This window comes from Polypterus senegalus, chromosome 11, assembly GCF_016835505.1.
Source record: "Polypterus senegalus isolate Bchr_013 chromosome 11, ASM1683550v1, whole genome shotgun sequence".
NCBI lineage: Eukaryota > Metazoa > Chordata > Cladistia > Polypteriformes > Polypteridae > Polypterus > Polypterus senegalus.
This window is the reverse complement of record NC_053164.1, coordinates 32,994,963-33,016,378: the sequence shown is the minus strand read 5'-3', so window position 1 is coordinate 33,016,378 and position 21,416 is coordinate 32,994,963. Positions and strand designations below refer to the sequence as shown.

The 21,416-nt window shown below is 39.2% G+C and overlaps 1 protein-coding gene across 1 annotated transcript; it reads left to right on the top strand.

Annotated features, from left to right (window-relative positions):
* The first annotated feature begins 369 nt into the window (after window positions 1-369).
* Window positions 370-18,667, top strand: wbp1 (WW domain binding protein 1). Its single transcript, XM_039768300.1, has 4 exons — window positions 370-654; window positions 7,536-7,638; window positions 8,134-8,301; window positions 14,834-18,667. The coding sequence occupies exons 1-4, from the start codon at window positions 592-594 to the stop codon at window positions 15,397-15,399; spliced, it is 900 nt and encodes a 299-aa protein (XP_039624234.1). The 5' UTR covers window positions 370-591; the 3' UTR covers window positions 15,400-18,667.
* Window positions 18,668-21,416: the final 2,749 nt, after the last annotated feature.

Sequence of the window (21,416 nt, the reverse complement as noted above, 5' to 3'; positions counted from 1 at the left end):
AACAATGTGAAACCTTCCAACGAATTGAACACTTTTAACAGATAAATGTAATTATCACAAGCTGACTTTGCCATCCATGCTCCGGGTGAGGTTTAGCTCTTCTTTAAAGGTTCATCACTTTCGCTGCTGTACCTTCTGCTGTTTCTCAGTTCTAAGAAAGCATTAACAATTGTAACTATTTTCATTAAGCACATCTAAACTTGAGAAACATTTAGCGGTCTAATAAAAAGTTACGTCCAATGTGAAGTACGGCTGGCGCGGTACGCGAGTGAGCCCCGTGCACACGTCCATCCAGGCAGGCAGACAGGGGAGAAGCAAAGTCCGTGATTGTGTGTGTTTGTTTGCTTGCGCCTCGCCCGTAGGAGTGTTGCAAAACGACCGGGTGTGTCTTGAGCTCCCTTTTCTGTCTCATTCGGGTAGACGAATACTGCCCTCTATCGTCTGCATAATGCGGCCTCGCGTCGCGTTCCGCCTAATTAAATATGGCAAAAAAACAGGACTTCATAACAATTGAATAGATTCTAGATACGAGCATTTGATTTTCACCGTTTTTTATGCGATATTTTGTGGGACGCCTTCTAGCCAAGAAGGATGAGTCGGGCTGGCGTGGGCTCTCTCTTCTACCTGCTTTACTCAGGGACCTGCTTGACACAGGTAAGCCGGGAGAAGGGATACTGTGCTGGGCTCTTTGCATAGGGTGTGCCGAGGATGTTAGGCGCAAAAGGCCTCACTGGTTTCAAATGTGTTTTTATTGTTATTTTTTAGTATTTGGCAAAACAAGACTAACAGACTATTTTCAAATAGCATTCCGTTATAGGCCCACGATATATGAGACACTTTGTGAAGGTGTTACGAGCTGCCGAGTAAACAAATGCATTGGACTATCGACAGATTACGTGTGGATCGGGTTTTTATTCCTTATACATGACTCAATAAACGGAGTCTGGTGCTTAATGGATGTAGTTAGTTAAACTTTTGGGTTAGGAAACCATTATTAAATTAGCTGGGCAATTAAAATGACGTGTTTGTCAATGATCAGTAATCAATAAAAAAATATTGACATATATGATTTTATAGCATTTTACTTACACTTTTTAGGATTCACGTCTTTCATGATATACAAAAAGCCGAGTCTTGTGTGCCACCAAAATTATACTTCAGCATGTTTGAGGCCTCACCGGTGACAAGGCTCGTGTGTGTGTGTATGCGTGTGCGTGTCAAGACTGTAGTTTTAAACGTATATATAGCGCCTTCCGAATGACCTCATCAAGTTATGAGAGTTTGAAACCTCAGTTATGGATGGCACAGCGGTTAGTGTATTAACCTCACATTCTCAGGGATTTAGGTTTATTATTGAATATCTGGCCGATGACTTTATCCAACGCAGTAAATTCGGAATACATAACACACTATTGACAGGCCTATTTTTAACATACAGAGTGCAAAGAAGGCACACGCAGTGAGGCAAATGCAGCAACTGAACTGGAAACTTTGTTGTTTAAAGTCCAGTGCCTTAGCCAGTAGCTACCATATCATATGACATGATTTAAGTGTACTTTCATTCCATTTGCTGCCCAAGTGATGTTGACATGGCTCTGTTGGGTTTCTCCAGGGTAGCTTGACTGAGGACACTGTAAATGAGACTTCAGTCTCCTGCGATGGACTGGCATCCCCTTCCATAGTGACTTGTAGCTTGTTGCCTGAATATTTTGTGAAGAGGTGGATTGAGGAAATTAATTGATAACTGTCGCTCCATTTTGTATTGTCTTGAAAAAAGTCCCAGGAATAATACAGAGGTTTCCGAGTTCAGTCCTGATCTGTCACTTTGGCTACAGGCTTTCATTCCAACCCGTTTCACAAATCAATGGGCCGCTCATATATCTCATCAGTCTAATTGTTGGCCTTTTTTCTTTTTTGTTCTGCATTCAGGATGATATTTGCATTTAGAAGAAATTCAGGAATGTGTTTTATTTGTCATAGTGTAAATACTCTTTCTACCGTTTATTTTAATTCCCCTTATTTCTGTGGTGTTTGCTACTTAAATTGTATCCAAATACTGACAATCAGTGATGAACAGTGCAGACACAAGTGTAAATGACACTGAATGTTAAAGCATGGCTGCTGCTGCTTCAATTTTACATTCATTTGTGTGCTAATTAGTAATAAAAGGCTTAACTAAGTGGTCCTCAAGTTCACTCTTGCTGACCACCTTAACTGCAGGTGTTCATTCCATCCACCTTCTGTTTTTAACTGAACTCAGACAAGCTGTTATTTCCCAATTTGTTTTATAACTCCGCCACTCATCCCAGGTAGCGCTTCTTTATTGACTCCCTGTCACAGATTGTGAACTAAGGTCAATGGCGATGACCCTTTTGATGTTATACTTAACGTCATTAGAAATTTTACAACATAAGTAATGTTTCAAAAGTAATTAAAAATCAAATTTTACGTATTCTTGGTTTTGTTTTGTAAATAAACGAATGTAAAAGTAAAGTTTTTCTCTTGCCTGTGCCTGTGGTGGGGTTATAACACACCAGTAACGGCGTACTGCACGATTAACGTTTAGTGAATACACTTGACTTATAGTTGTCATCCTCTTTCTCTGTACGTTTACCATTTGTTTGCTCAGAAGTTGATGCGCTTGCTGCATTGTGAGCAGCTCTTCCTTTCTCCACTCTAGCGGCCCGCTTCTTCTCTTCTTCTGTCAGCATCTTTTCGCATTAAAACTGATTCACTTAAGCTGGTGCTTAAGTCTTCAATCTGCCTAAAGTATGATTTAAGATATGAAGAGGTAGAGGAAGTGACGTCTAAGGGGGCAGGGAATGAGAACGGTACCTGTACACATGCACCATACTGCTGTGCGCTGCCGAGAGTTGATTCTACAATAAAATAAAAATAAAAAGAGTACTAAAAATCATCACCCCAAAAGAGGATAGTAGATGTCACGTAGTGTACCAAATTCGAACAGCCACGGTAGCGTATATATATATATATATATATATATATATATATATGTGTGTATATATATATATATATATACACACACATATATATGTGTGTATATATATATATATATATACACACACACATATATATGTGTATGTATATATATATATATATATATATATATATATATATATATATATATATATATATATACACATATACACACACATATATATATATGTGTGTGTATATATGATATATATATATATATATATAATATGTGTGTGTGTATATGTGTATATATATATGTGTGTGTATATGTGTATACATATATATATATACACACACACACACACACACAAGTACCCCCAGCCTTTGCCCTTTTATGTCAATCCAGAAATTACAAAATTGTATTGCTGAATTTTTAGGGGAGTGTAACAAGCATTTCAGTGTGTTATGTTATTGGGGTTTTTTTTTCTCTCTTGCTTTTTAAGATTTTGCCCTTTTTTATGTTCTTATCATTTAAACATTTACTTACTAATTTAACTCACAAGTGAATTTTATTTTGAAGTAGTTGCTTCCATTCATATCTGAGTTATTTCAGCTCATTACTAATGGCAAGTATTTGAAAATGTACAATTAAAGGGGTAAACGACGCAGAGAATGGTTGAATTAAAAAGAGTGGCCTACCCCAACTACAAATACCAACCTTAAAGTTAGTGGAGGTGGAGTATAGTTACCTGTAGGTCCCAAATGTCAATGTCAATGTCCCCTTTGAGTGCCTAATCTTAAAGTTCCTATTAGGTGCCTAATCGTATGTTTTCCGTCTTGCATCACGATAATACGATTTGCATCATGATAATAAAAAAGTACCCAATAATTAAACATTTAAATAATTTTAAAGTAAAACCAAACCATTTATTTGTGTGACTGGTTTGGGTTGGAAACCCACAGCCACGGTGGCACCCTAGGGCTGAAGTTGGGTATTCCTGGAATAATGTAAAGTGTCCTTCCTCCCTATTACAGGAAGTGGTTATGTTGCACTTGGAGCGTTCCAGTCCTAGAGGGTGACTGCATTGTTTTATTGCAGTCAGCACTGCAGGCACTGACAAAGTCTGTGATGAAATTAATCTCCTTGCTGTTAACCCAGAGCATGGCACAGGTTCGGAATTCTTTGTAAATGCACTTAAGTCCTGGTCAGACTCGGTGATGATATGTAACTATTTACTTTATTTTATTTTATTACTTGTATAGCCCATAATAAATAAAAATGTGTCACACGAAAAATCTGCATCACTACATTAGCAGACACTAAATATACGTTTCTTACGGTGATTATGTTGACGTTTTGGTTTTTACATGTTCATGTTACACACAAAATTAGTTGTTGTTGAAAAAAAGATAAACACTTTTGACTCTTTTTTTCCTGGGATAATATATAATACTAAAGTGGTTCAAAAAATCACAGAATTTAGGTATTTGGTCACTTGGTTACTAACATGTCACTGGATTTTAAACACCATGGCAGCTGCTATGCACTCCCCAAATGGCTACTGAGCAGGTCACACCAGTTAGGAAGAGTATGGCCAGCTACAGTGCTGTCAGAAAGTATACAGACTGATTTCCTTTTTACGTATTTTGTTGGAGTTTGCATGTTCTCCCCGTGTCTGCGTGGGTTTCCTCCCACAGTCCAAAGACATGCAGGTTAGGTTCATTGGCAATTCTAAATTGTCCCTTGTATGTGTGTGTGTGTGTGTGTGTGTGTGTGTGTGTGTGCGCGTGTGTGTGTGCGCTCTGCGGTGGGCTGGCACCCTGCCCGGGATTTGTTCCTGCCTTACGCCCTGTGCTCCAGGATACCCCCGTGACCTTGTAGTTAGTTAGTCATTTTTCAACAAGCCATATCCTAACTGGCATATTTTGTTATGTTGCAGCTTTATGTTAGAATTGTTTAAATTAACTTATTTCCTTCATCCAATAGCATTAAATACCCCAGACCAACAAAGTTAAAACAGAATTTCAGATGCTGTTGAAGATTTATTAAAAATAAAAACTGAAATATCACTTTGACACAAATCTTTAGACCCTTCACTCAGTACTTCATTAAAGCCCATTTGGCAGCCACTACAGCCTGGAGTCTTCTTGGGTATGATGTGACCTACAGATGGATTTGGGAATTTTCTACCATTCTTTTCTGCAGATCCTCTCAATTTCTTTCAGATTAGATGTAGACTGTCAATTGGCAGCTATGAGTTTCAGGTCTTTCCAGAGAATTTTGACTGGGATCAAGTTTGGGCCCTGGATAGACAACTCAAGGACATTCTCAGAGTTGACACTAAGCTACTCTGTGTTGCCTTTTACTTTTTGTATAGGATTATTGTCCTGTTGGAAGGTGACTTTTCAACCCAGTGTAAATTCAAGAGGACTGTGGAGCAGGTTTTCACTGTACTTGGTACTGTTCAGCTTTCCCTCAATCCTGATTAGTCTCCCAGTTCCTGCAACTGAAAAACAGATTCATGCTGCCACCACTATGCTTCTCCATTAGAATGGTATTGCGCAGGTGTTAAGAAGTCTCCTCCAAACATGACACTTAGAACTGAGGTCAAACAGTTCAATCCTGGTTTCACAAGACCAATGAAACTTGTTTCTCATAGTCTTTAGAGTCCTTGGGAGGCTTTTTGCAAACTCAAAGCTGGCTTTTATGTTTCAGTGCTCAGCATCATATCACAAGTCCTTGGTGGGAAATGAACCATCATCCTTGTGGCTAACAGTCCAGCCCATTAGTGCTTGGCATTGCTGCATGCTGTTGTAATATGTACAAATAAAGCTGTGTTTATCTGTTTGTATGTGGAACTGTTTCACTATCACACAAAAACAGCTGCAACATTGTAATAAAAACTGGGGGATGATTCAGACATAGTCCAACTTAGAATTCAGGCTTGATGCTCACTGGGGGAGTGGAAGGAGTGTGGTAGTGTATCAACAGAGAAACAGCACCGCACAGATTGCATTGGTGATGTAATGGTAAGCACAATTGCCTTCAAAGCAGTCCATTGATTCCCTGCCATCCCACTTTTCATTTATTTGATTAAAGATTTCCCTTACTATTTTTTTGCCATAACCCCACACTGCCCTGGAAGGGGCCACATTGTCTTTGGGGCTATTTATTGACATTTCAATTTGTAAATGGTATCTGTCAATTACATCACCATGGCAACCTGCCCAGTGCTGTTTCTCGGTTGTACATGAAACCATACTCTGTTAATCAGTTCAAATAGTCGTAACCCAACTGCTGAGCCACATATCATAACAAATTGGGATATATTGTCTAAAGGGAATTACATTTTCCAACTTTAAATTTACAGCTTTTCAATAATAACCTGGGTAAAGCCAAATAACACAGCTAGTAATAAATACTATTTTATCGTAATTAAACAATATTGTATGAGGAAAGTGATAAAATAGAGGCCTTTATACTAATTCACAAAGTAAATACTGAGAGCACACACAGTCTAGTATACATTTAACCATTCATAAACTCACTTAATCCACATTATCCCTTTGGATTCACATGTAGAGTACAATTCAGGAACCAGTTTATTGAAAGGCACACACCCACCCAAAGTCACTCATACAAGACCAATTTAGAAGTGCCAGTTAATGTTATAACCGTGTTTTTGGGATGGATTAGAAGAACCAAGAAAAGCTTGTATTAGCTGTAGTGAGAATTTGCAGGCTGCACACAGTCATTGTCATAAAGATCAGAACCAGTCAACTGGGTCATTGCAAACATTGGACCACCTAGACTGACTATATTAAATAATTCATGCAGTAGCCCCTTTTAGAAAAATGAAAAATAATGTATAGTAATCTTCAGACTTTATTATTCGACATGCTGTAGATAGATTCGGGTAGCTGCAGCTCATGGGTGTTGTCACTTTTTTGGGGCCCACCAGGTGTCCTAGTATTTATGTGGATGTGGAAGCTATAACATATAATACAATGCTTCACTTTGGGATTTATGTGATTCAGAGTATGATTGGATCAGCATGTTTCTGTTTTCAAGGTCTGGTTTGCTGTGAATCTTTTATTTCTGAGATGGACTTGCACTCCTAGGTTTTAAAATGAACAGATACTGTGTTCCTTCTGTTGAAGTAAGTAAATTAAGAAGATCTTTTTTGGTCAATGCTGGATTGACAAGTACTCTAGATCACCTCAAGAATCACTTATCCTGATGGCACTGATTTAGACATCCATCTGTCAGCTTCTTCCTGTCTGATCTCATCTGTGCCTGAAATGCATTTAAAGTAGTACAAGGTAAATGCTAGCTAGTCAGTCAGTGTTTGTGTTTTTGTATTCTTCTTCGTTTTTTTTTTTTGTTTTTTTTGGTAAAGTTCCCTATTTAATCTACAGGACATTTTCTGCTGATGAAATATGTTCTTTTTTGGGATTGTTTTTTACGGTTTCAGTTGTTCTGTAAAAATGTAATCTTCCCACAAATGACAGCTTTTCAGCAGCTTAGGGTCATTATGAAATGTCTGATGCTGACCTCAATGTCTGACTATGTGTTTGGTTTTCCCCCTTTCTTTTAGGCCAAAGAGTTCTGCTTTGGGGTGAATAATGAGCCATACCGCTGTGAGATGGGGTACTGCTGTGGTGAGACAGAATGCTGCACCTACTACTATGAGCTCTGGTGTATGTTTATTTGCTTTTCTTTTGCTTGTCTCAGTTTCAAGTCTCAAGACTCTGATGTATTGAGTCCTACTGCAAATACAAATGTTGTTCAGTATACCCTTAAATCATATAGTTTGATAGAGAAAGCAATCACAAAGCATGCAATTACAGCAAAATATTATGAGCAGATGCCATGGTAGTTAGGGGTTTTTTTTCAATGCTTATATTTACCAACAAACAGTTTCTAGTGTTCAGTTGGCTTTAAGCCAGTAAACCTAGGTCTAAATTTATGTTAAGTAGCTTTGTATTGATTATCCCTTATCAATAGTTATGAAATGTAGTTTTATTTATAAATTGTCCCTAGGCTCTAAGCTGAAGAATGATCTCAAAAAAGATGTGTAAACTATGAGATGCAAAGTTTAGCCAGCCTTAGGCCTCTATTCAATCTATCGCGTGAGAAATGATCAGTTCTGACTACTGTAGTAGTGGACATTCTTTCTTGTTGTTGCTTTTCAGGGTTTTGGCTTGTGTGGAGTGTCATCATCATGCTCAGCTGCTGTTGTGCCTATAGGCACAGGCGAGTCAAAATGCGTCTGCAACAAGAACAGCGGCAGAGGGAAATCAGCTTGATGGCATACCAGAGTGCCTCTAGCACATTTATTTCTCCACCACCCATCAACTTCAGTGAGTATGCCAAGTGTGAAAACTTGATTTTAATACTCATTATACACTGATGGCTATAAAAAATGGAAAATTTAAGGGTTGTATTGAAAGAAGGACATTTTTAATAGGTGTCATTTTATTGCTCAGGTGTAAATGTCTTATTAGAAAAATAATGATTTTACATAATGCCACTTTGAGCAAAATGTAATTAGGGAAAATTATTTTGCTTTTTTCATGTTACCAATATGGTTTGACCAGTCTAAATTGCAATCAATTTTTTGTAATGTAAATTTAATGTCACAGGGTGGACACAGCCTATTCCACCAACATTGGGCACAAAGCAAGATTCAGTCCTAGACAGAGCACCAGTCTATTGTCAGGCCCTCTGGCACACCGGCATTTATACTATCCCCTATCTACCCATCCCAAATATGTGAATTTTCAGTTAATCACCAGTTTAATTACTGCTTGGTAAGTGTTTGGTTGTACGGAATTCTTGCAGAGACTATGCCCGACTAAGGCAAAGAATTGAAGAGAATAACACAGACCAATAAATTAAATCGGAATCAGTTTTTATCACAAGTATGGGAGTGCAACATATAAGTGCTGATAATCAAACTCAGTTCTCTGATCTTAGACACAGCAGCCCTAACTACTGTACAACTAGCTCATCGTAGCAAAGGTGCAGAGTACCCAGACAACCTACTAAACATATCAATAAAATCCTCGTATACCGTAAAGCATATGAGGACCTAAAAACTGTCTGGCTAAACAGCATGCCATTCCTTCACTAACTAAGTACCCAGATCCATAAAGCGTAATTTTTTAAATGTGTCTATCCATCTGTTTGTCCATCCAAACCCCTTGTTCTATTTACTAGCATTATAAAATGCTAGAAAATGATTGACTTTCATTGTTACTTGCAAGCCCCTGCCCTGCTTTATTTTCTGTAAAATGTACATATGGAAATACACAGAGCATAATTTTAGTATTTAGAAAAAAGGCAATATATAAATATTTAAAAGTACCCAAGAAAATGAAACGTGCATACCATAAATAACAGTCTCAACAGGTGCTAAAAAATAGCACAGTTGGGCATGAAATCTGTGAAACTGCCAGTTTTTGCTTATAGGATGGAAAAGACATAATTTGAATCCTCCTTTGAGACATAAGGAAAAGGATGATGCCTTCAGTATGAATTTTTGTATGGTTGGATCATGTCTACATGGCTACAGTCAAGGGTAATCTAGATTCATTGATTAATCATATTGCCTTGGTGTTACAGTGGTAGAGATACAGCCTTTTGATTCTATCATATACTCTGAGATCCACAGCAATAAAGTGGACACATGAAAAGGTGAAGCATATCAAGACAGAACATAACATTTGAATGATGAAAGATGAATTTGAATTTTGAAAGATGAAGCATATCAAGACAGAACATAACATTTGAATGTTATCATCATTTAAACCAATTCTTTTGTTTTTATGACATTATCCTTTTTAGTGTTAGACCCGAGCGTTATTTGTGCTGTGAAAACCATGGTAAAAGCATTAATCCCAAGTGTCACTCGGGCAACTGTACGGATATATCTTGTGTAAGCGTTAGAATCAAGAATCACTTCAGCTGTAAAAGTGCTGTCAGTGCTGCCATTCCTAGGAGAAATTATGTATGAGTGCAGGTTTTCACTAATTATGAATTATGAAATATCTGTGCTTTACCAACAATGATGACTTTGATAAGAATACCCATCCAGACCCAGACTGAAGAAGACCAGGCCAATGTAGCAAAATTTCAGAGGGTTTACATTCCTGACCATGATGTCAGCATTGATGAAAGTTTCATGGTTTATAAAGGCAGACTGTCATGAATACAGTACATCACGCCTTTGAGAACAAGATTTGGCATAGAGTTTTATGAGCTTTGTGAATCTAAAATGGGATACATTTCAAATTCAGTTCTGTACATAGGAAAAAGGGCCAATGTTTGATCCAAAATACTATCAGTGCAGTGTTGATATGTCATCGGTGCTGACTTTGATAGATGCTGTGCTGGATCAAGGTTACTGTGTAACAATGGACAATTTTTATACTTTGCCAGAGCTATTTGACATCTTGCTACAAAGAAGGACTGACTTTGGCAGAGCTACGGTATCTCACAAAAGTGAGTACACCCCTCACATTTTTGTAAATTTTTTATTATATCTTTTCATGGAACAACACTGAAGATATGACACTTTGATACAATGTAAAGTAGTTAGTGTACAGCTTGTATAACATTGTAAATTTGCTGTCCTCTCAAAATAACTCAACACACAGCCATTAATGTCTAAACCGCTGGCAACAAAAGTGAGTACACCCCTAAGTGAAAAATGTCCAAATTGTGCCCCAAGTGTCAATATTTTGTGTGGCCACCATTATTTTCCAGCACTGCCTTAACTCTCTTGGGCATGGAGTTCACTAGAGCTTCACAGGCTGCCATTGGAATCCTCTTCCACTCCTCCATCCACTAATCCATGATGACATCACGGATCTGGTGGATGTTAGAGACCTTGCGCTCCTCCACCTTCTGTTTGAGGATGTCCCACAGATGCTCAATAGGGTTTAGGTCTGGAGACATGCTTGGCCAGTCCAGCACCTTTACCTTCAGTTTCTTTAGCAAGGTAGAGGTTGTCTTGGAGGTGTGTTTGTGGTCGTTATCATGTTGGAATACTGCCCTGCGGCCCAGTTTCCGAAGGGAGGGGATCATGCTCTGTTTCAGTATGTCACAGTACACGTTGGCATTCATGGTTCCCTCAATGAACTGTAGCTCCCCAGTGCCGGCAGCACTCATGCTGCCCCAAACCACACTCCCACCTCCATGCTTAACTGTAGGCAAGACACATTTGTCTTTGTACTCCTCACCTGGTTGCCGCCACACATGCTTGACACCATCTGAACCAAGTAAGTTTATCTTGGTCTCATCAGACCACAGCACATGGTTCCAGTAATCCATGTCCTTAGTCTGCTTGTCTTCAGCAAACTGTTGAAGACCAGTTTGCGGGCTTTCTTCATCTTTAGAAGAGGCTTCCTTCTGGGATGACAGCCATGCAGACCAATTTGATGCAGTATGTGGCGTATACTCTGAACACTGACAAGTTGACCCCCTACCCCTTCAACCTCTGCAGCAATGCTGGCAGCACTCATACGTCTATTTTCAAAAGACAACCTCTGGATATGACGCTGAGCATGTGCACTCAACTTCTTGGGTCAACCATAGCGAGGCCTGTTCTGAGTGGAATCTGCCCTGTTAGACTGCTATATGGTCTTGGCCACCGTGCTGCAGCTCAGTTTCAGGTTGATGGCAATCTCCTTATAGCCTAGGCCATCATTATGTAGAGCAACAATTCTTTTTTTCAGATCCTCAGAGAGTTCTTTGACATGAGGTGCCATGTTGAACTTCCAGTGACCAGTACGAGGGAGTGTGAGAGCGATAACACCAAATTTAACAAACCTGCTCCCCTTTCACACCTGAGATTTTGTAACACTAATGAGTAACATGACACCGGGGAGGGAAAATGGCTAATTGGGCACAGCTTGGACATTCTTCATTTAGGGGTGTACTCAGTTTTGTTGTCAGCGGTTTAGGCATTAATGGCTGTGTGTTGAGTTACACTTACTACTTTACATTGTATCAAATTGTCATATCTTCAGTATTGTCCCATGAAAAGATATAATAAAATATTTAGAAAAATGTGAGAGGTGTACTCAATTTTGTGAGATACTGTAAATTACTGTGAAGTGAGCAAGTAGCTTGGCAAAAGGTTAAAGTGCTTGCGCTGAATTGGAAAGACAAGAAAGATGTTTGTCTTCCTAGCACCAAACATAATGCAGCTACAGTCACTGTACACGCAAAAGGCAGCAAGCAGGCTACAAAGCCTTGTTCTGTGGTGGACTGTGTATCAAGAATTGACTTTCTATTCCATTATACGGAGGCAAAAAAAGAGATACTACCAAGAGATATTTCGTCATCTGGTATAACGGTGCATTTGGGAATGCGTTCATCTAATACAAACAAAAAGCTGGCAAAACTGTATCTCATGTAAACTTTACATGCCAAATTGTAGAACAAATCATTGCCGCACATTCACTGTCCACACAACTGCTAAAGAGACGCAGATCAATCCAGAGTGTCTTATTGGTAGACATTTTATTGATTATATACCTCTAACAGAAAAAGAAAAAACGGAATCCAACTCGTACCTGTTTAGCATGATGTTCAAAAACTGATAAATCTAGATAGAAAATCCAAAAAGAAGCATGCTGTTATTGTCCCAACTGTGACATTGGATTGTGTCTTTCACCATGCTTTAAGATTTACCGCACAAAGGACTCATTTTGAGATTATATACTCTTTTGGCATCATTACCAGTATTATTGTTACTGTTATTATTTTTATTATTATGTAATTTTATTATTTTTATTCATCATTACCATTATTATTTGTATCATTATTATACTTTTGAGATGTAATAAAAATGTAATTTTCAAGCCAAAAAAATTTTATGCTTTTTAAGATTTTTTGAAATAAAATGTATCACTTAAGATGGTTAATAGAGTGATTCAGTTTACATTCCTATTGTTAAACTTGTTTACACTTAAAGCATCATTACATATCATGAGGAGTTACTACATACACTTGTACGCTGACTTGTCATAAACGTTTAGGTGGGTGGTTTTAGGGGGTTGTTATCAAAAGATTCAGCAGGAAAGGACCACAGTATCAATTTTGTGTAAACAAAACACTAAAATCTCCAATGAGATTGATTTGAATTCACTGCTTAAAAACATTAGAGTTTACATTTTTTATTAAACAACAAAAAACAACCACAGCAATAATAATAGTCTCTGACCAGAGTAGCATAGGAGACACACATGTAACAAAATAATTTATTAGCATAATAACTTGACTATATCACAGGCTTTGAGTGTATTGCTTAAGGTTTAATTCAGAGTCTAATATAAATACCTCATAAATGGCCTTGTTGCCTTGTTTTTCACTGCCATTGTTGATTTGATTGATGACACTATTCACATTTGCTCTGAACTTGCCAAAACGTTTCTGTAGTCACCTCTCGACAAAGTCTCTGCTATTCTGCATTAAGTTGGTGGTGATATTGTGTATTCTACATACATTGCAGTGAATACACTTAATAGGAGTCATGAGTCAACGTTTAATGGTGATTGTAATATTTAATTGTAAGTGTCTTTTGGATTAAATTGGGCTAGTCTGTTCATTTGAGAGCCCTACGGTAAATTACATTTTTGTGTTTATGAGGCTGCTTTGGTAAGATTATGATTTTGCTCTCACCGTCATCCTACGGTACCTATAGAAATGTACAGACTAAGGCACGTGCAGTATGGAGGTTTCACTTCAAATTTACCATTGTGACTTCTCTTTCTTTGCATCGCTGTGGGATTAGGAAGGTAATTGACCCACTGACCATAAAAGACAGTGTTCATGCATATGACAACAGCATTAAGTTAATGGAAACACCAAACGTTGATTGGACGTCAGTCCATTGTAGGACACATTCATGCACATATACCCATTTGCTCACTCATGAAGTCAAGATGAGGATGTATACACTACACACAGGCATTGTCTTCTAGGCTGTTACTTTTCTGGCACTTGAAATTGTAAACAATAACAAAATACATCTTTTAAGGTCTTGAAATATATTAGGAACTTTAGGTCGCGGAGTAAAAATACTAAGAATCTTTGATAATTAGGAACATTAGGTAGCGGAGTAAAAATACTAAGAATTTTTGATATTGTACTTGAGCTAATGGAAAGAAATTTGCTGTTTCTGTCATACATCTCATATCCCAGATTTGATTCTGATCTCATGGGGCTATTTCACCATGCTCCAAGAAGCATTCTGCTATATTTTTAAATGGTTTGGAGTCAGACATCTTCTTCCAGTCAAAGAATTGTATCCTGTGACTTTTAAATGCTTTTTTGAAATAAGCAGCACCCTGTTGTGGGTTTGTGGAGGGGGGATCTTCTTTATTTTATTTTTTTTAATTGTCATTTTTACATCCATGCAGGTCAGCTGTTGACTTAAAATAGCATGTATTAATGAAGGAGATTTTGTATCCAGATGGCCTTCAGTATAATTAAAAATTTATTATGTGCAAACCTGAGAGAGGATGGCACTGTGGTTTAACACTACTGCCTCATAGTTTTATGAATCTGGGCTGCGTTTCTGGTTTGACTGTTGGCATTGATTTTACTCATTCTCTTTATGCCTGTACTGCCCTCCTGTGTTCCAACGACATATATGCTTTAAGAGGATGCTTGATGTCTTGTGTATGATTACCCAGTGCTGGGCCTCCGAAGCTTTATACTATAAAAAGCTAGTTTATAAAAATGGATCTCTGAAGAATATACATTAATTTTTTTTGAGTTAGGCAATTACCTTCATACCTTTAGACATCTGATTTAAGCAATTTTATATTGTACTCAACGGTCTACATAAAATTTGCCATCTTTATTTTTTCTGTTTTGAAGGATTCTGGACAAACTGCAAGCTTCCCGCTTACGAGGAAATAGCAGGTCATCCACCAACCCCTCCTCCCCCCTACTCCGAAACAGATGGCAGCCCTGGTCCACATGCTGACATTCTCCTAAGCCCGCCAAGCTCAGTGCTACTGATGGTGAATTCACCAGCACAAACACAAGAGGAGGAGCCTACCAGCTGCAGCCAAGACATTACAGCCCCTGGAAACGAGGAGCCTAATTTAAACTCGCCAAACTCTCACTCTGCTTCTTTAGGAGAAGAGGTAAATGATTTGGAGGGAGCACTGGATCGGCACGTCCAAGAAGAAAGCGCCCCAGAGTCTCCAGGTTCAGAGCCCCTTGGTGTAGAGGGTTTGGAGGATCCAAGCACGCGCAGGAGACATGTGACTGGTGACTCTGGCATTGAGGTGTGCATCTGTCACATGGATGACAACTCTGGCTCAGAGGATGATGATGGAGAATGCTGTCAGGCTAGGATCCCAAAAACTGCTGAGCAGGGAGCCAGTAAGCAGACAGAATCTGTTGCTAAGGCAACAGAGAGAAGTCACCTGGTGTAGACAAGTTGTGGCTTTCATCCCAATGTCACGTCCTTAGATCAGATATTCTTTGAGAGGTAATGTGACAATGAAAAGTAGTCTTGATCAGATGATTTATCTGACGGTCAGAAGTCTCATGAACACTGGTTAAACGGAGAGTCTTTTGGATGTGAGCGTGACTAGTGTGTGGAAAGCTTAAGCAAATGCAGCCATTGCTTTTCTTTTCCTTAATTGAGCCATCTATATTGTTTCACTAAATAAGAGCATCTAGGAAAGATGAATAAGAATATGTTGACTTGGCACCTGATTGAGCTGGTCAAGCAAATTTGGATTGTGCTTGCACTATTTCATTCCCTCCCCTCACAAGCCAAGTCTACTGGAACCGTTCAGAAGGATGCCAATATGGTGAAACAGCTTACATATTATTATTTTTTTCTTTTTTACTATGTAGGCATTTTCAGCAAGTTCTGCAGCACTGATGGTTTGAAAGCTGTTTTTTAGACAGACAGAAAGTAGCCAATGTGTCATATCCAATCACGCTAGTCACTCAAAGAAGGAATATTTGCGAGGTTGAATGCTAATACTGGGATAGGTTATGCAATACCACACACGATTTTTACACACCTTCCTTTATATCCGAGTGCTTTATCTGTTAGTCATGGCCAATACTCTCTTGGAGTAGCTCTGAGGTATACATGGTTTTTTTCTTTTTTATTAATTTGCTGTGATCCTGCTTAAAAAGAGAGCTTTTTTTTCTGTCATTTCAAGTACCAGAGTGTACTTTAGAGAATTAACATCTATTTATCTTGAGCAAGCTATCATCTTATTCAGACAGAAACACTGGTATCTGATTGTTGAGGGCTTTCATGAGTCTCCATAATCTCTTCATCTTAATTAATTTTGCTAGCCTCCTGTAGCTTGTCACGGCACTTGGAGGATAAGCGACTGGCCCTCGAATGGAGTTTCCACTCACTTCAATGGGCAACGTGCACTGTAAATTGAAAGCGATCTGGCAGCCCTTCAACTGCCGAGAGGCCTAGGTGCCCTTGTATGTTTTGTAGGGTCTAGTGAAACATTTCTTTCTGGTGCTATTTTGCACAACTTTTGACTGTTATTTCTTAGGCTGTGGGGAAATGCTCTGACTTGGAAAAGCACCAGAATTTAAACACTGCATGGCCTGGCTTGTCCATGCAGAGCCGCTTCCCTCACGCCACAAGTTTATGATGTCTCTTTGATTCCTTAAAGCCAGTGGGTGCCTGCATTCTTCATGGTTGCCTGGCAATGGCATGTCCATGATTAAGAAAGGGCTATTTCAATTTTTTTTAGTGTGTGTGTGTGTTAGTGTATTTTTTTTTTCAACAGCACAGGAGCAATTGAGACAGTTTGCTTCTTTTGTGCCATGAAACAAACCAGAGATTTTTTTTTTTTAATGAAGCAGGCAGGCATGGTGCTATGACGATGCCAGCCACATACGTCTATGCACCTTTATATTGATGTGAGTCAGAGTGATAAAGAGTCATGCAACTGGTCACCTCGGCTTCCTGGTGTGCAGTTCACAACCTCTGGTCTCAATTTGCACTTAAAAGCCAGGGGTGCGCCATGTCAGCCGTGGAGAACCTCATGTGGTTGCTGTTTATTTCTTACAGTCAGTTTTTATTATCTAGTTACAGTACTTCTAACAGATACTGGAGAAACCTTTTTAAAAAGAAAATCCAATTTGTTTAACCAGAAGTCATTTCCTGCCTTTATTTGGATTCCTGGTTTAAGTAGTCAACTTGTCCAAGTCTTTAGGTAGACAAAAATGCAGACAAGGTAATGTTTTTCTGAGGACTGCATTTTGTAAAGAGACGTTAACTTCTACGTGTGTGTGTGTGTGTGTTTTTAAAAAACAGCCTATTTTTGATGAGCATATTACCAGCGCACAAATCCTCTGAGCAAGTCCTCAGAACCTATCATTTGTGCCTGTGTTTGCTCATCGGCTGCTACTTTAAATAAAAAAAGCTTTGAAGAATAAGAAATTAACTGAATTGTTTGGTAAAAGAAGACATTTGAGAAAATGAAAGTGACATTTTTTGAGAAAACAGACCTGCATTTTGATTTAGCATTAGTTCAGTTAAAAGCAGGAATTGACTTCCAGTGCAGGGATTTGTTGGAATAAACCGCAGCATTTGTGTTGGGTCATTTACTGAGTTTGAGGACCACTGTTGTGAAGGATTCCCCCTTTTCCATCACAAGAAGGCACTTGCAGAGTTGCTTGTTTTAGGAATTTAGGATAGATACTTTTTTTTTTTTCTTTTTAAAGTGATGCTGAACTGGTGTCTTAGGAACAACTTGTTGTCTCATCTTGTATTGGTCATATAATCTAACCCTACAGGTTTATATTTTTTGCAGTGATGTGTAATTGCACCGCTGGCAGGGACTGTTCCACTACTGCTTTCAGATTTGCTTTGACTTCTGCACTGCGAAATTCTCAGAAGGTAATTATAACTCATTAGACTGCCAGTGGACTCCACTGTGGTCCCTAAAGGCACTTTTAGTTTGGGGTGCACTGAATTACTATAACCAGACCACTAGCACTTGTTTCAAATTATGCGAAGGGTTAAGCAATATGTAGCATATCAGTAACACTTTCAGGTCAGACAATCAGCCTTCCAGTCGTATAACGCAGAGATCATTCTGGGGCGCTCTTGTATGAAACCGCTGTGCACAGTGAACCAGCCCAAGGCAGGGCTGAGCGTTCAGTGACTCACATTTGGTTTTCCTTGATTAAAAAATGAAAAAATAACCTGGCCCAGTTGAACTGCATGTGTAACCACTAAAGACTATAGTCTTAATAAAACTGGAGCGTCTGTTAGTAGATAACCAACGTCTTGTATATCCATATGGGATTGTGACAAGGGTGTCGGCATAGGTAAAAGGAGATTTTCAGAAGGATCAGTTTAAAATTGAAGTACAGGCAGAGGAAAAAACAAATGCCTCCCTGTCAGCTTGGCTATGCAGTTATCTATGCTGATGCCCTAAAGAGGTGCGTCCGTGTCTTTGACACCAGTAGAGTCACAATTTGAAATAAATGCAACCCAGAAAAAGAAGCACCTCTACTTGATACCAAACCTTGAAGTTCCAGGAGGTTCTTTTGCAATCGGAAGACTCATTAATGAGTGTCTCTGCATACTGGGCAATACCCTGGGGATTATCAATCTGGAATGATGTCAGTGTAATAAAATATTTATCATTTTGGCAGAAAACTGGATTCAGTTTTTTATCAAAATAAAACTTAAGATAAAGCACATTGCTGTGGTTTGTGTAAGTTTGTCTGCTTCCATTTAACCAACCACTCTAAAAGTAGAATTCTTCAATGGTCATCAAATTTTCAATTGAATTAAAACTCTCCATATAATGAGAAACGTGTTTTAAATTAATACATAGCAGTAATCGCCATTTCTTGTTAATCAAAGTTGTTAAGCTTGATTGAACGTTTGTTTTCTGAACGGAATCATTTAGACAGAAGTGACTATTTTAAATGTTGGTCATTTAAAGTCCGACTCTTTACAGATACTTACATTCCCCTCAGGAAGTATTCAGATCCCTTCATTTTTTCACATTTTGTTATGTAGCAGCCAGTGGTGCAAAAAAGTATTTATTTAGTCAGCCACCAATTGTGCAAGTTCTCCCACTTAAAAAGATGAGAGAGGCCTGTAATTTTCATCATTGGTATACCTCAACTATGAGAGACAAAATGAGAAAAACAAAATCCAGAAAATCACATTGTCTGATTTTTAAAGAATTTATTTGCAAATTATGATGGAAAATAAGTATTTGGTCCCCTACAAACAAGCAAGATTTCTGGCTCTCACAGACCTGTAACTTCTTCTGTAAGAGGCTCCTCTGCCCTCCACTCGTTACCTGTATTAATGGCACCTGTTTGAAGTCGTTATCAATATAAAAGACACCTGTCCACAACCTCAAACAGTCACACTCCAAACTCCACTATGGCCAAGACCAAAGAGCAGTCAAAGGACACCAGAAACAAAATTGCAGACCTGCACCAGGGTGGGAAGACTGAATGTGCAATAAGTAAGCAGCTTGGTGTGAAGAAATCAACTGTGGGAGCAATTATTAGAAAATGGAAGACGTACAAGACCGCTGATAATCTCCCTCGATCTGGGGCTCCACACAAGATCTCACTCCGTGGGGTCAAAATGAACACAAGAACGGTGAGCAAAAATCCCAGAACCACACGGGGGGGGACCTAGTGAATGACCTGCAGAGAGCTGGGACCAAAGTAACAAAGGCTACCATCACTAACGCACTACGCCGCCAGGGACTCAAGGGAATCCTGCAGTGCCAGACTTAAGCCAGTGCATGTGCAGGCCCGTCTGAAGTTTGCTAGAGAGCATTTGGATGATCCAGAAGAGGATTGGGAGAATGTCATATAGTCAGATGAAACCAAAATAGAACTTTTGGGTAAAAACTCTACTTGTCGTGTTTAGAGGAGAAAGAATGCTGAGTTGCATCCAAAGAACACCATACCTACTGTAACGCATGGGGGTGGAAACATCATGCTTTGGGGCTGTTCTTCTGCAGAGGGACCAGGACGACTGATCCGTGTACAGGAAAGAATGAATGGGGCCATGTATCGTCCGATATTGAGTCAAAACCTCCTTCCATCATCAAGGGCATTGAAGATGAAACGTGGCTGGGTCTTTCAGCATGACAATGATCCCAAACACAGCGCCCGGGTAACGAAGGAGTGGCTTCGTAAGAAGCATTTCAACGTCCTCCAGATCTCAACCCCATAGACAATCTTTGGAGGGAGTTGAAAGTCCGTGTTGCCCAGCGACAGCCCCAAAACATCACTGCTCTAGAGGAGATCTGCATGGAGGAATGGGCCAAAATACCAGCGACAGTGTGTGAAAACCTTGTGAAGACTTACAGAAAACGTTTGACCTCTCTCATTGCCAACAAAGGGTATTTAACAAAGTATTGAGATGAACTTTTGTTACTGACCAAATACTTTTTTTCCACCATAATTTGCAAATAAATTCTTCAAAAATCAGACAATGTGATTTTCTGGATTTTTTTTTTCTCATTTTGTCTCTCATGGTTGAAGTATACCTATGATGAAAATTACAGGCCTCTCTCATCTTTTTAAGTGGGAGAACTTGCACAATTGGTGGCTGACTAAATACTTTTTTGCCCCACTGTAAATTAATTTTTTCCCTACATCATGTTGTACTCAATACCTCAGAATTACAATGCGAAAACGGGATGCTCAGTGTTTTTGAAGCTTTATTAAAAATAAAACACAGAAATCTCGCACTGACACAAGTAGTCAGACCCTCTACTCGGTATTTCATTGAAGCAGCTATGGCAGCAGGTCTGACCTGACAAGCTTTTTCTGCCATTCTTCACTGCAGATCCTCTCAAGCTGTGTCAGGTAAATGGAGACCATCAGTGGACAGCTGTCTTCAGGTCTCTCCAGAGGTGTTTGATTGGGTTTATGTCTGGCCTCTGGCTGGGCCACTCGAGAACATTCCCAGAGTTAACCCTACGTCACTCCTGTAATGTCTCTTATCATTGCCCTGTTGGAGGGTGAACCATGGGTCAAGTCTCAAGTCTAGAACATTCTCATTAAGAATATCTCTGTACTATTCTTGCTTCAGCTCTCCCTCAACCCTGACCTGAAAAACAACCCCACAGCATGATGTTGCCGCCACCATGTTTCAGTTTCACCATTGGAATGGTGTGGCACTGGTGACGAGCAGAGCCCAGTTTCCTCCAGACGTGAGGCTGAACAGTTCAAACTTGGTTTCATCAGACCAGTCATTTAGGTGCTTCTTTTTTTTTGTATCTTTCCCTGAGGAGAGACCCCGATCTGGCCACTCTGTCATAAAGCCCAGGTCAGTGTTGTGGTGATGATCATCCTGGAAGTTTCTGCCGTTTCCTCACAGGTTCTCTGGAGCTCAGCCAGAAAAACCATTGGGTTTTTGGTCACCTCTCTTACCATGGCTTTTCTCCCCTAATTGCTCGGTTTGGCT

Bases quoted from the DNA above. Each gene is read 5' to 3' on its own strand.
- wbp1 (XM_039768300.1), top strand. From the start codon at position 592: ATGAGTCGGGCTGGCGTGGGCTCTCTCTTCTACCTGCTTTACTCAGGG. The intron at 655-7,535 runs GTAAGCCGGGAG...CCTTTCTTTTAG, and splicing joins CAGGGACCTGCTTGACACAG to GCCAAAGAGTTCTGCTTTGG. The intron at 7,639-8,133 runs GTATGTTTATTT...GTTGCTTTTCAG, and splicing joins CTACTACTATGAGCTCTGGT to GGTTTTGGCTTGTGTGGAGT.